The sequence below is a fragment of the Notolepis coatsorum genome, assembly GCF_963971535.1.
Source record: "Notolepis coatsorum genome assembly, chromosome: 2".
Lineage (NCBI taxonomy): Eukaryota > Metazoa > Chordata > Actinopteri > Aulopiformes > Paralepididae > Notolepis > Notolepis coatsorum.
The window spans coordinates 71,331,703-71,347,066 of NC_140166.1; the positions used below are offsets into that span (position 1 = coordinate 71,331,703).

Genomic DNA, 15,364 nt, shown 5'->3' on the forward strand with positions numbered 1-15,364 from the left:
GTCTGACCTGTGCGTAGATGTAAGCACGGAGTCAAGTTCAAATAGAAATTGATGAATCCCACTCTTTGCTTAGAAATGATCGTACGCACAGGGTAAGCACAGATCTGTGCGTAGAACACGTTGATGAATGAGGGCCCTGGGATGGTTAGCCCCTTTTGTGACTGTGATGCATGCCAACAAGGTTTGGCCGAGTGAATCCACAGTCCCTTGCTCCTCAATAGGAAACCACCCTAGATTTACTCTGAAGAACTGGTCCGACGCGAAACGTTCGTTATACAAGTATCGCAGATACATTTCAAAGGTACTCACAGTTGCACGAGGGTCTTGGACAGAGAATCGCAATGGTTTGAAAGCTCGGCGTTGCTAATAAACATTTTAAATCATTTTTATAAACGTGTAAACGGCGAAGAACGTATGGCTTCTCTCCCCCGAACGCCGCAATGAGGAGTAGGGTATATCTGCAGAGCCGCACTGCCGTCTCTGTGATGTTTACACGTTTATAAAAATGATTTCAAATGTTTATTAGCAACGCCGAGCTTTCAAACCATTGCGATTCTCTGTCCAAGACCCTCGTGCAACTGTGAGTACCTTTGAAATTTATCTGCGATACTTGTATTACGAACGTTTAGCGTCGGACCAGTTCTTCAGAGTAAATCTAGGGTGGTTAATAATTCATTTTATTTGTATAGCGCTTCTCAATGACCCGAAGTCGCTGACAGTAGTTAGGAACATAGTAAAAACAAAGAAACAAATAGGTTTCCTATTGAGGAGCAAGGGACTGTGGATTCACTCGGCCAAACCTTGTTGGCGTGCATCACAGTCCCGAAAGGGGCTATGGGATGGTGTGCTTCTGTTCCCCCGGACAGACACATGTCTTCTTTTCGGGCAAAAAAAAAGAATCCCTACTAGTGTTTGTGTTTATGTGTTTGTTTGTTTATTTGTTTGTTTGTTTTATTAGGATCCCCATTAGTGGTCAAATGAATGGCCGCCAGTCTTCCAGGGCCCTATTCCCTGTACCTGGTTCAACTAAGTCGATCAAGAGTCCCATTATCCAGATTCAGTTAACCCGATGTTTGAAGCCGGGATTTTCCTGTTCCTGGAACGCTGATTCAGTCTCGTTAACTCGAGCCAGACTTGAGACTCTGGATAAGTGCGCGCGGCCGCTTCAGTTGAAAAGACAGCAGGTGTAGATCGCAGAAATCCTGATCTTCTAGCGGCATTGATTGATTGATTGTTTTACAGATTGCAGGCGGCTCAATAGCCTTGCCGACAAGTTAAATGCATAATCTATAGGCTAATTTTAAATCCCTCATTACCCCAATCAATCAGATTATATTTCTTTAAACGTTCCTGCTGGCAGTAGGTTTATGCATTGAATAATCAAATGAGATCTTGCTAGCGAAAATAATTAGTTCAACTGTTTCAGAATAAGGATACGGCTCTCTTATCCATTGATTGATGTATGGTGGATTTTTTATTTATCTGTACTGCGGTGTGACGGTTTGTCCTTTTGACTTTCACGCAGACGACCGGGGTTCGAATCCTAGTCTTTTCCTCCTTTTTGCAATGTAGGAATAATTCAATTTGGTGCACGTTGAGAGCTATATAAAGAATGACATCCTCAATGCATGTAGATTTATAATATTTTAACTTAAAACTAGGCTACTTTTGCGTATAATCATTAATATTATATTCCAAAAAAATTATATTGGAAACACAGGGTTTCGAACACCGGTCGCCCGGTTGCCAGGATTCAGCACTAGCCGCTGCGCCACTGTGCCAGACGTGATATACTCATTGTTTATGCATTAATGGACGAGAGACCCGTGTTTAGAATATTTTTCTTACCAAAAAATGAAGTTTTATCTCTTTATTCTCAAATGCATTAATGTGACGTCAACGGCTCATTCAATTTCTCAAACCCGTCAAACAGCGCATCTCATCAGACATTTTAATCCCAGTTACAATATCACACAAAAACCACAATCCCCGCATAGACACTTCAATTTTATGCTTGAATGAAACACAATCCGGTGCTCCGTTAAGCAAATCTACAGCGGAGATTAATATATGAAACTAATCAGAGCCAAACGGCCGATAGGTTTCATTCATTAAAAATATCCCCGCAGGATTCACATTTGCAATGAGCCGTTATTAAAATAACCACATGCAGCGTGTATCGCGACTCCGAGCGCCGTATATGACGTGCATTATTTTATTTAGGACAAAGTAAATCTATAGGCTCAATATGATTTATTATCAGCATTTAGTTCTATTATTATACATTTCAAAAGCCCCCTCTAGGAAAACGAAGCACAGAAACGTAATTCAGAATGGTATAAATGGGATCTCTAGACTGTGAGAATCATTTCAGGAAACGAGCTGTCACTCCTTTGCGGGGGCGTGGCCATGGTTCATCCGGCTAACTGAACTTAACCCTGCTCCCGACCAGGCTCAAACTTTTTGATCTGTTGTCATGGTGATTTGGACAATCGCGCGTCGGGGAACAGAAAGGTCCGGCTTAAGTCAGGCTTGACCGAAAGTTATCCGGCTAACTCAGTTATCCAGGTACGGGGAACGGGCCACAGGGGTCCTCACAAGACAATAATATAACAGAGTACAAACACAGAATAGTAATACAAATCTAAATAAGAAAGTGGGGGGGGGGGAGCATAAAGGAAATCAAAAATGGAATACTCAACATTGAAGACGTAGTCCTAACACACACATTCACATGCACACACACACACACACATTCACATGCACACACACATTCACATGCACACACACATACACGCACACATCCACACACACACATTCACATGCACACATCCACACGCACACACACACACATCCACACCCACATCCACACCCACACATCCACATACACACATACACACATCCACACGCACACATCCACACACACACATCCACACACACACATCCACACACACATCCACATGCACACACTCACTTTAAACATTCACCTTAACATTCACTTTAGACACTTTAAACACTTTTTAACACTACACCATATTTGATCTATTTAATTTTTTATACATCTCTACCTCATTTTTGCAATTTTGCATTGTTTACATTTTGTACTTTAGTTTTGTATATTGTATAATTTGTATAGTGGTTGGTCTTTATTCTTTTAACTTTTTCTCACTGCATGAAGCACAATCTCAGACAGAACCAAGCACTTCACTGTACTGTACCTTGTACAAATAAAACACAACTCTAAATCTATTGCAGCTTACAACAGAGTACAAACACAGAATGCAATTAGCAATACAAATAAAAATAAGAAAAAGATTAAAAAAAATTTAAAAGCATAAAGGAAATAAGGAATGAAATACTCAACATTGAAGACGTCGGCACATTCAAATTAACTCATATCCGAAAGGGTAACTCCAGGAGGGTCATCAAAGAGAAGCCCCCTATTCTCGGTCCTCGCTCCACAACGGTGGAAGGAACTTCCCACCACCGTCAGGACGCCTATTGCTTATTAACAGCGGAGGAGTGCTGCCGAGTGCTTCCGCGTTTTCCCTGATTGGCTGCGACACGCCCCGCGGCAGGCGCGGCAGCCGCAGAGCGGCCGCGGCAGAGCTTGCGGCATTATGTAGCCGCAATCCGCCATGATTTTCATTCGAAGCTTAGCTCACCTGGCAGCGCAGCGGTCCTGCGATCCGTTGGTGACAAGTTCGAATCCCATCAATTTTTTTTTTTTTTTTTTTTTTACGTGTATTCTTTCGCCGGTTAAGGTTAGGCATGGTTAAGGTTAAGGTTAGGCATTGTTTCGGAGTTGGTTAAGGTTAGAACGGTTAAGTTTAGGCGCTGTTAAGGAGCTGGTTAAGGTTAGCGTTTGTCTTAGAGAATGGCAATAGACAGCCTATTTCCGCACTGCCGCTCTCTCGCGCTGCCGCGGTCACATGGTCACATTGTCACATTCTTGCATTCCTCCGCTGTTAAAAAGCAACACGCCGTCAGGACAGCCGAAACCCGACCAATCTTTCACCGTCGACTAAAGACACAATTCTTCAATCAATATCTGAAATGAACGAGGAAATAAAATTATAATAATGAATAAATAAATAACCTTCATACTGTCTTTTACTATCATGCACTTTTCCACTAAATACTCTTCCTTGTCTATATTACTACCTACTATACTACATGTCTCTACTACTAAGGCACTCAACACTGCAGCACCCAAGTTTCAACACTGTTTCATGAACAGTGTTACTCAGCTGAAAGAGTCGTGCCCTTCCTGCTGACTTGTCGTACAGAACTTGTAAGTCGCTTTGGATAAAAGCGTTCAGCTAAATGACAAAATGTACGGAACGTAGACCAAATGTGTCCACATTTTTATAGGGTTCTATCCAGTGATGCCACAGATTACTTGTAAAAGTAATCTGATTACTGATTACTGATTACTCCTTTAAAAAGTAATCTAAGTTACTTTACTGATTACTTGATTATCAGAGTAACTTAGTTACTTTGAAAGTAACTAGGTTACGAAGTCGTCGTTGTTCCCCCAACAGTTTTTTTTTAAACGCTTTATTGAAAGTGCATAAATGTTTTTTAACTTGTTTCTCTGCACATAACGTAGATTGTTAAACTAGTGCTTCAGCTTCTGTACCATCAAGTATGGTAAAGCAACAGTCTATGATGCTCACAGCATTAGAGCAGCCAGCCAGTGGTTTTACAAAACCAGTGTATCACATCTAACAAATGCAGGCTGAACTATTCAATTATATCAACTGTAACTATTAAATTGTTTTTATAAATGTCTCTCTATAAACATACAATCAGTCTCTCTTTAACATGTAAATTAACTGTAAATCTGGCAAATAAGAGCTTTTGCTCTGCCACCATCAACCCTCCTGTACCTAGTTGAAGCGTCGGCTAGTGTTGTGATTCCAGATGCTTTTGTTTTGTGGTGGAATTCTCCGACGACGGAGCCCTGCTGTCACACGATTGGCGCATATGTCACATGACGTCCTGTGAAAACCCGCCCTACTCTGCCTCTGATTCGCAGACTGTGGATGGGGAATGTGATTGGACCAAAGCAGAGTCACTCACAGACAGAGAACCCAGTCACGCCGCGGGACACATTCTTGTATTTAACCCTTTCACTGCCACACCACGTCACTCCCAAATAAGAAAAACAGCTCAAAATGTATTTTTGACTGTCGAAAACGAAATAAAATACTGCATTCCGCCTGCATTATGAATTTATGATGAGATAGTAACGAAATAGTAACGCACAGCCACTTGGACAAGTAACTGCAATCAGATTACTGGCTTTTAAAGATTAACGCGTTAGATTACTATTTTCGGGGAAAAGTAATCAGATTACAATAACGCAGTAACGCGTTACTGGCATCACTGGTTCTATCACATTTTCATAACAATAGCGAATATTACCGTTTTCATTGAGGTTTCTTACAAATTAACGATGCTTTATGTTGTCCTTTATATGCCGATTATCATAAAAATCTTAAATTGTACCATATGTCCCCCTGTAGACAACATATGTAACGCTACCAGCGCACTTTTGTTAGATAATTAGTTTACCATTCGCGGTCGCTATACTGAGGCCGCAGTAATAGTTTACCGCTGTTCAGATCACGTCGAAGAATAGACACATCCCAGTGACCTGTGACCTGTGCTAAGGATCTTGGGAAGTGTATTGTTGTAGTTTTCAACATTTTCACCTTTTAATTTTAAACCAATGCTGCCATCTACTGACAACAGAAAGTGTTGTCTAATCGTCACCTTGAGAGGCACTTCCGTATACACCGTCGCCCGAAACCCATTCTAGAGATTCCCACTTTTTACTGGGAATGGGGCGTGGCCGTATTTGGTCCCAGACAATAAGAGTGGCTGCGATTGGTCACCATGACGTTAAATAATAAAATAATGCGCGTCTCTATTGCAGCTTCGCAAGCAGTCGGTGTCCAGCTCAGGCCTGATCCCCACGTCCGGCTCGGGCCTGATCCCCACGTCTGGCTCGGGCCTGATCCCCACGTCTGGCTCGGGCCTGATCCCCACGTCCGGCTCGGGCCTGATCCCCACGTCCGGCCTGCAGGCGTTCCAGAGGCGCTCCATGCTGCACCTGCCGGACAGTGGCCTGGCGGGGCAGGACAGCAGCCCCGCCGCGGCCAACGGGGTCAACCGCCGCGCCGCCACCCTCTACAACCAGTTCACCCCCAAGAACGAGGAGAACAGGTGAGCTTGCTGAACCCCCTTAACGAGGAGAACAGGTGCGCTCGCTGAACCCCCTTAACGAGGAGAACAGGTGAGCTCGCTGAACCCCCTTAACGAGGAGAACAGGTGCGCTCGCTGAACCCCCTTAACGAGGAGAACAGGTGAGCTTGCTGAACCCCCTTAACGAGGAGAACAGGTGCGCTCGCTGAACCCCCTTAATGAGGATAACAGGTGCGCTCGCTGAACCCCCTTAACGAGGAGAACAGGTGCGCTTGCTGAACCCCCTTAACGAGGAGAACAGGTGAGCTCGCTGAACCCCCTTAACGAGGAGAACAGGTGCGCTTGCTGAACCCCCTTAACGAGGAGAACAGGTGCGCTCGCTGAACCCCCTTAACGAGGAGAACAGGTGCGCTCGCTGAACCCCCTTAACAAGGAGAACAGGTGCGCTCGCTGAACCCCCTTAACGAGGAGAACAGGTGCGCTCGCTGAACCCCATTAACGAGGAGAACAGGTGCGCTCGCTGAACCCCCTTAACGAGGAGAACAGGTGAGCTCGCTGAACCCCCTTAACGAGAACAGGTGCGCTCGCTGAACCCCCTTAACGAGGAGAACAGGTGCGCTCGCTGAACCCCCTTAACGAGGAGAACAGGTGCGCTCGCTGAACCCCCTTAACGAGGAGAACAGGTGCGCTCGCTGAACCCCCATAACGAGGAGAACAGGTGCGCTCGCTGAACCCCCTTAACGAGGAGAACAGGTGAGCTCGCTGAACCCCCTTAACGAGAACAGGTGCGCTCGCTGAACCCCCTTAACGAGGAGAACAGGTGCGCTCGCTGAACCCCCTTAACGAGGAGAACAGGTGCGCTCGCTGAACCCCCTTAACGAGGAGAACAGGTGCGCTCGCTGAACCCCCTTAACGAGGAGAACAGGTGCGCTCGCTGAACCCCCTTAACGAGAACAGGTGCGCTCGCTGAACCCCCTTAACGAGGAGAACAGGTGCGCTCGCTGAACCCCCTTAACGAGGAGAACAGGTGAGCTCGCTGAACCCCCTTAACGAGGAGAACAGGTGCGCTCGCTGAACCCCCTTAACGAGGAGAACAGGTGCGCTCGCTGAACCCCCTTAACGAGAACAGGTGCGCTCGCTGAACCCCCTTAACGAGGAGAACAGGTGCGCTCGCTGAACCCTTTTAACGAGAACAGGTGCGCTCGCTGAACCCCCTTAACGAGGAGAACAGGTGCGCTTGTTGAACTCCCTTAACGAATCTCCGCCCGGCCCATCTGGACGCGGCTCACTGGAGCTGAGACGAGGGGCTCTTCTCGAGTCACAGAGGTTTCACAACCCTGCATCGTGGAGTGAGCAGCAGACTCCCAAACCCTCGTGCCTCTGTGTGGGCGGCGGGTTTTATGAATGAATCACTTCAGCAGTGGTTTCACCTCTGTTACCCTTTTGAATTCCACTGATTCATTCATTCAGTCTTTACAGTGTACATCGGACCAGATGTACACCGAGGGGCACGAGTTGTTGTTGAGTATCACATGTCGTCATCAATAATCATCAACCAGTCATCAATTACTACACAAAGTACAAGGAAGAGAAAGAATAGTAATGTAAATGAATAGATATTTACTATAAGAATAGATAAATGTAATCCTTTAAAACCTTACACATAGGGGAGCTCCCGTAGCTCACCGCATATCTCGGCGCTATTTCTGCGTCGGGGAAAACCGTGCTCGTCACGGATCTGGGGGACACGAGTTCGATTCCCGGACCCGCCGTCATTTCTCAGAATGTCTTCCCCTGCTCTACATCCCATTTCAACCTGTTTCTGTCAGTCATGCTTGACCAGAAAAGCGATAAACGCTAAAAAATAAAGCTTAAAAAAAAAAAAAAAAAAAAAAAAAAAAACATAATTTAAAAACATTACAGATTGTGGTGACCTGCTTGGTGACCAGTGCGTTTGACCCATGGACACTAGAGCACCTCGTCTCAATGTCCCCTGCAGGGCGCTCCACGGTTCAGGAGCACAGAAGCCAAAGGCAGATCTACCAAGTTCAGTATAAACACTTTAAAGTGTCAGCCAGTGCTCATGTACCATAGGGTCCAGAGATCTATTACAATAAGGAAGTAATGGGCGGCCGGGTAGCGAAGCGGACTAAGCGTCTGCCTACCACCGCAGATACACTGGTATCGAATCCAGCTGTCGGCGGTACCTCCGGCTTGGTCGGTCGTCCATACTAACACGATTGACAGTGTCAGCGGGTGGGAAGCCGGTGGGGTGTATCCTGGTCGTTGTAAACAGCGACTCCTACAGTTCGGTCGGGGGCGCCTGCACAGTGAGGGAGGCATCTGGGGGAGGTAGTGTGATCCTTCCACACGTTACACTCTCTGTGAGAGTCCTCGCTGCCAGGTGAAAAAGAAGCGGTTGATTGGCTACACATGTGTCGGAGGAAGCATGTGATAGTCTCCGCCCTCCCAGACAGACGGTAGGGGGTAGAGTGCGCAACGACCAGGAAGGGGATTGGGAATTGGCATAACGACTAACATTGGGATGGGAGAAAAACGGAAAAAGGAGGGGGGGGAAGATCAATAATAAAAAATAAAAAAAAACAACAAGGAAGTAATGTCATTTGGACGATCTCCAATTATGGCTTTATGTAGAAACAGATTGCCGATGCAAATCTGGTCGTTCTGCCAAAGAGGACCACCCGACCCTATTACTCACACAATGGTGAGTGCTATAACTATCACTGGTTATAAATGTGATCAATCAGAAACAGAGTCTAAGGGCTTAAGAGTGGAAGCTGCTGCATGTCTATGAAGCACATCTCCATAATCCAAAACAGACCGGAAAACCGCTTCAACGGTGCAAAAGTGGAAAAAGGAGAGGAGCAAATAGGGCAGATGTTTCAATCGGATCAGACTCAACTGGACTCTGGTCAGTAGGAGCTTGACCGGCCGACAGACCGAACCGTCGGTCTGATACAATCTGATCCCTACACTCACTTTTGAAAACCCGTCAGTGTTGCGCAATGTTTACTTTTTGCCAATTTCCGAAAAAAGGTGATGACGATACGACCAAAGTATTTGATATAATCTTCCACCTGTCAAAATAGCGTTACTTTGGACATCTTGAGACGTGGACGCTGTGTACGAAAAGGCGCTATGGACTTTTTGTTCTTGCGATATCGATGAGAATTCCACTAAATGAGAGCCGACTGCCCGGAATCACATCATAAGCTCAGGCTCTCGGACTCCCGGAGATAACGGGCCACAGCCATAACATCTGAAAGTGTGTCACTATACGGATTCTTCTGGCGGTCAATATTTGTGTTTTTTCCAGGTCTTACGAGGGGATCCTGTATAAACGGGGAGCGTTGCTGAAGGCCTGGAAACCTCGCTGGTTCGTGTTGGATATTACAAAACACCAGGTGAGCAGGAGTAGGGATGGGCGTGAGTAATCGAATCGATTACTCGTAGCTATGAGAAAAATCGACGCATGCACCTTAACCTTACTGTCATGCACTTGTCCTAATAAACTAACCTACACTGTAGCACTCAACACTTTGATGAACATTGTTACTCAGCTGATAGAGTTGTGCCCTTCCTGATGACGTGTCGTACAGAACTTGTAAGTCGCTTTGGATGAAAGCGTCAGCTAAATGTGTGTGTGTGTGTGTGTGTGTGTGTGTGTGTGTGTGTGTGTGTGTGTGTGTGTGTGTGTGTGTGTGTGTGTGTGTGTGTGTGTGTGTGTGTGTGTGTGTGTGTGTGTGTGTGTGTGTGTGTGTGTGTGTGTGTGTGTGTGTGTGTGTGTGTGTGTGTGTGTGTGTGTGTGTGTGTGTGTGTGTGTGTGTGTGTGTGTTCACAGATGAGGTACTACGACACGGGGGAGGACACTAACTGCAGGGGCCACATCGACCTGGCGGAGGTGGAGTCCGTGTTGCCGGCGGCCCCCACACTAGGAGCCCCCAAGCACATCAGTGAGAAGGCCTTCTTCGACGTGAGTGACTCCCTGTGTCTCCCTGATACAGTTCTGATATAGTTCTCCTCAGATCAGGGCTGCTGCACCATTCTTGCTAAAATGTGAATCACGATTTTTTTCCTCTCTTAAGAATTGAGATCACGCTTCTCTCACACGATTCTTATTTTTTCAATAAAATCATTTATTGCACTCTTTCTTAAAGTTTCTTGTAACATACACAATAACTCAAGTCAGAATCGTCATAATTTAAAAAAGTTAAGTATAAAAAAATAAAAAATAAAGTAAAAAATATTTTATAAAAAAAAATCGTCATCATTTACAAATGAGATTGCATAGGTCTATGAATCGAGATCGTGATTTATTTTTCTTCTATTAATCGCGCAGCCCTAACTCAAATCCTGTCTTGTCTCTACGCTGGGAAGGAGTTAGCGCTGCTAGTCGCTCGTCACTTTACTGAGTCCGAATGTTGACCGCTTGACCGTCTCCTTGTTCCCCACAGCTGAAGACCAGCAGGAGAGTGTACAACTTCTGCGCCTCGGACGCCCCCAGCGCCCAGTTGTGGTTGGACAAGATTCAGAGCTGCATCTCCGATGCGTGATCCGCATGAACCTTGAACCCAGAACGCTCCGTGTGTGTGTGTGTCGGGGGGCTGGGGGCTGACATCACAGCGGTAATAGCGGAGGTGTAGCCAGACTATATAATTCCACTGTTGTCACTGTAGAAGTGGCATTTACTGTCGGGGGGGGGGGGGGGGGGCACGGCCAACTAAGTGCCTGGTAGTGGATGCATATATATATATATCCTGTGCATCCGACCATCCTTCCATCCACCCTTCTGTCTGTTAGCAGCCTGTTGCCTGTAGGGTTGGGCACCGAAAACCGGTTCTAATAGGAACCGGTTCATAACTTCCGGTTCTGGAACCGGAAGTAACATACCGGTATTTGCATTTCGATTCTTAATTTCGATTCTTAAAAAAATAAAAATAAAAAAATTACTTTGTTAATTAATACCCTAGTTACAGTACAGCAACCAAATTAAACTGTATCAAGTCAACTGAAAATGTGAATAGTATGAAAAGAATTTACCTAAAAAAAAATATAAAAAATTCTCCTGCGAAATAAGCTGTGACCCGGTTTGACCTGCACCTCAAAGAATCGGAATCGAGAATCGCGTAGAACAGGAATCGATATGGAGAATCGGAATCGGAACCGGAATTGTTCAAATCCAAACGATGCCCAACCCTTAGTCTTGCCTGGTCGTCACTCAGCTGCAGGACCATGAATATGCTGCGTTTAGTTGCTGCGACACTTTTAGACTCTGTGGCGCTGCAGCGGGGGGGGAACACTGTGTCAGGCGATGGAGAGAGAGTGTTTAAGACACAAGTCTTGAGGGGGGATTGCACTACCACGGCAAGGTTATCGTACGTTTAGCTGTAAATACATCAAAGCAATATCACTGGCCATTTAAAAAACTGTGGGTTCAAATGAAATATAGAACGTAGAAGAATTTATATCAGATATTTTACTACAAAGGACTGCTGCTTAGAGGAAAAGTATGAACCGCCAAAAACTCAGAGATTTAAAAAAGAAAAGAAAAATGCACAATATGAGAGGCCATTTGTTTGCACTTAGCTCTATAATATGACTCCTAATAGAATATAGATTTTCTAACATATGCAGACAGCAAGGTTAAAAAAAAATAAAAAAAGGCATTACTTTATAATGTACATATGACATTTCCGCTATCAAGACAAATTAGATGAAAAGAATTTGCACAGTATGCACACTAAAGTTCAAAACCGTTACCTGATGTTTTTTCTTTTTTATTTAAATAAGTGACGTTCTCTCTTTTGTGTAAACATGAATGTTTTTGACTCATGGATAACATGCTTGGTTCTTGTGATGTAAATTATTTTTTTATTAAAAGTGTAACTCTTAACCTGTGGTTTAGTCTGTCGCCGTGTGGAGGCTTGATGTGTTTATGTAAATACCCCGTGACATATCATTTTATATGTATTGAACACGCTTTTCTAACCTTGACTGTGATGTGACCGACGGGTCTTGTTTTTCTAACGCGTGTCGTCCTTTGTGTGCCTGAAATTGCCTGGTCTCTGTTTGTAACGAAAATAAACAGGAGTTCACTGTATTTCTCAGATTATCCAAACAGGTATTTTTAAGGGGCTTTTAAAGTAAAGTCAAGGAGTCAGGACGGTGTGGTCCGTCTCTGTGTGGTCTGTGCAACCTACAGTTTAATAAAACAAAGCAAAGACATTTCAGATTCAGAGGGTTTTGTTTTTATTACACGTTACTGTATCTTTGTACCATGTCTTGTGGCGATACTAATGTTTTTTCTTGGAAATAAATCAAACGAACTTGAAACTCAAACAAGCTACCCCCTGATATTTATTATAATCCTTTTTGTTTTTTTGTTTTTTTTACTTCGGCTATAGCTCATAATAACACACTCGTCAACGATCCAGAATTGAATCGTCGGTGCATTAAGTCACGCTGACAACGTCGGTTAATTGCCAGAGTGAACTGTTTGTGGGGAGGTCAGTGCTCCACCGCCTCCATTTGAAACATAGCCTTTTCTACATGTCACAAGTTCAGGGATGAGAACATACTTTTGGCACCGACGGTCCACACTAGCAATGATCCTAACAACACAGCCTATTGTGATGTTTCCTTGGATGTTGTGAGCTCACCATGAAATACATCCATGGCTCATCTTGTTTCTGTTTCTTTCTCTTTTTTCCCCCCCTACAATGGGTCACCGGATACAGGAAGAAACGCTGAGTGTAACGGCCTTCTGGCCCCTCGTGAACGCCTCTCCTTTATCACTGCATTGTTTTTCTCAATGAAACACAAGCTGGCAACTACTGCAAGGCGAGCACTTGGCTTACGCTCAGAGCCAATTTCAGGCTTCTAGAGGATAAGGGTAGATGTCTCGATTTTCTAACAATGAATAAGGGACCGGGGGCGAGGAAGCCGACACGAGCCCCCGTGGCGCCTCGTTGGCGGGACCGAGAGGCACTCCTGCAGGGGGGGGACCGAGAGGCTCGTCTTGGAGGGACCGAGAGGCACTCCTGCAGGGGGGGGACCGAGAGGCACACCTGCAGGGGGGGGACCGAGAGGCACTCCTGCAGGGGGGGGACCGAGAGGCTCGTCTTGGAGGGGGGGACCGAGAGGCTCGTCTTGGAGGGACCGAGAGGCACTCCTGCAGGGGGGGGGGACCGAGAGGCACTCCTGCAGGGGGGGGGGGACCGAGAGGCACTCCTGTGGTCCTGCAGGGGGGGGACCGAGAGGCACTCCTGCAGGGGGGGGGGGGGCCGAGAGGCACTCCTGTGGTCCTGCAGGGGGGGGACCGAGAGGCACTCATCTGGTCCTGCAGGGGGGGGGGGGGGGACCGAGAGGCACTCATCTGGTCCTGCAGGGGGGGGGGGGGGACCGAGAGGCACTCATCTGGTCCTGCAGGGGGGTGGGGGTGGGGGGGGACCGAGAGGCACTCATCTGGTCCTGCAGGGGGGGGGGGGGGGGGGGGGGGGGGGGCGAGAGGCACTCCTGCGGTCCAGCAGGGAGGCTCGTCTTGGCGGGAACATCCAAAGAAGCTCCTTCGGTGTGGTTCTCCCGAACTAGAAACAGTGACTTTAGGATCCCCCTCCGCTTGTTATCCTTGGAAAGATATAACCGTCCCTAGACCCGGCACTCCCCCGCTCCGATAAAGGCATGACAAATAGCAGCCCTGAAGCGGGAACGGCACATTCTCCCCCAGCTGTCGTGTACTACTGGAAACAGGTGCAGAGCAGCAGCGGGGCAACATCTGGACAGACCCTCGCCGTCTGGCACTTCTCTCCATTTTTAGCCTCCCTCCCGGGACGCGCGGGGATTAGGAGCCGGGCCCGCGAAGAGAAGGATGGAGCTCCGGCCGGATTCCTGGGAACGGAGAGCGGCTGGATTTATTGTCCCTGAAGGAGGGGATAGTGGCTTAAGATTCACTTTGTTTACATCTCGCGAGGTTCAGCGTAACTGCTCTCCACTGACTTGAGTTACATAAAGGCCACTTTACAGTACGTACAGTACAGTTTGAGAACTAGATTATGTAGTCGATGAGTTATTGGTTCCTGGTTATTCAATGCACTTCCCCTGGGCCTGCAGTACATTACTATATGGATAGATGCTTTATTATCATTGCATATTAAAAAACAATGACGAAATGATGGCACACAAAATTATGAAAAATAAAATACTGTATGGGGATGAACACATTGGTAGTTATTGCACTTCTTGCATTTGCAGCAGTATTTGGGGTCGGGGTTCGTTTTTTTGGGGGGGGGGGGGGGCTTATGGGTTCAGTAGTCTGTCCACGGCTCTGGGAAAAAGCTTTTTCTCAGCCTGTTGGTCCATGTGCATAATGGTTCTGAACCAGTCTGAGAGGAGGGTGGTACGTATGGTTTTGAGCCTGCCTGAGGGAAGGGTGGTAAACAGGGTGTGTCCGGGGTGCAAGGGGTCTCTCATGATGTCAGAGGCCTGTTTGTGGAGACGGCGCAAGCGGATGTCTCTCATGTTTGGGAGAGCGGGGTGAGCCAACGATCCACTGAGCCATTGTAACGACCCGCTGCGGCTCCCTGTCCGCAGCCGAGCAGCTCCAGCACCAGATGTCAGTACGTCAGGATGCTCCCAACAGTGCAGCAGTAGAAGTCGATCAGCGGGGTTTTTCGGGGGGGAGAGTCTGTTCTGCCTCAGGGTAGCTTACCACCACCGGTGTATGAACGAATAATGGATTCTGTAAGCGCTCTGGGGTCACTGGGGTGTCATGAAGAGCGCTATATAAATCCAATCCATTATTATTATTATTCCTCTGAAGGAATAGGCACAGCTGGGCCTTGGTGACCAGGCGGGAGGTGTTCAGAGCCACTTGTTGAGGAGGAGGATGATGATGGTGGAGGGAGTGTGTGAGTGAGGGCCCAGCCTGACCTGGGGTCTGTTTGTTAGAAAGTCCTTGATTACATCAGACATAGAGGCGTTTCTAGGCCTAATGTCTGCATTTTGTTGATCAATTTGTCCAGGTTGATGGAGTTGAATGACAGCATCCTGATGTAGCTGTTAGATGTGGGTGTTGGGGTTAGATGTGGGTGTTGTGGTTAGATGTGGGTGTTGTGGTTAGATGTGGGTGTTG

General features: G+C 46.7%; 1 protein-coding gene across 1 annotated transcript in view; it reads left to right on the forward strand.

Annotated features, from left to right (window-relative positions):
* sbf2 (SET binding factor 2) overlaps positions 1–10,911 on the forward strand; it is a 344,856-nt gene extending 333,945 nt beyond the window's left edge. The window contains exons 37-40 of the mRNA XM_084308216.1: positions 5,945–6,234; positions 9,551–9,638; positions 10,076–10,207; positions 10,689–10,911. Coding sequence (XP_084164342.1) covers positions 5,945–6,234; positions 9,551–9,638; positions 10,076–10,207; positions 10,689–10,787 — 609 coding nt within the window. The 3' untranslated portion in view covers positions 10,788–10,911. The remainder of the gene's footprint in view (positions 1–5,944; positions 6,235–9,550; positions 9,639–10,075; positions 10,208–10,688) is intronic.
* The last annotated feature ends 4,453 nt before the right edge of the window (positions 10,912–15,364 follow it).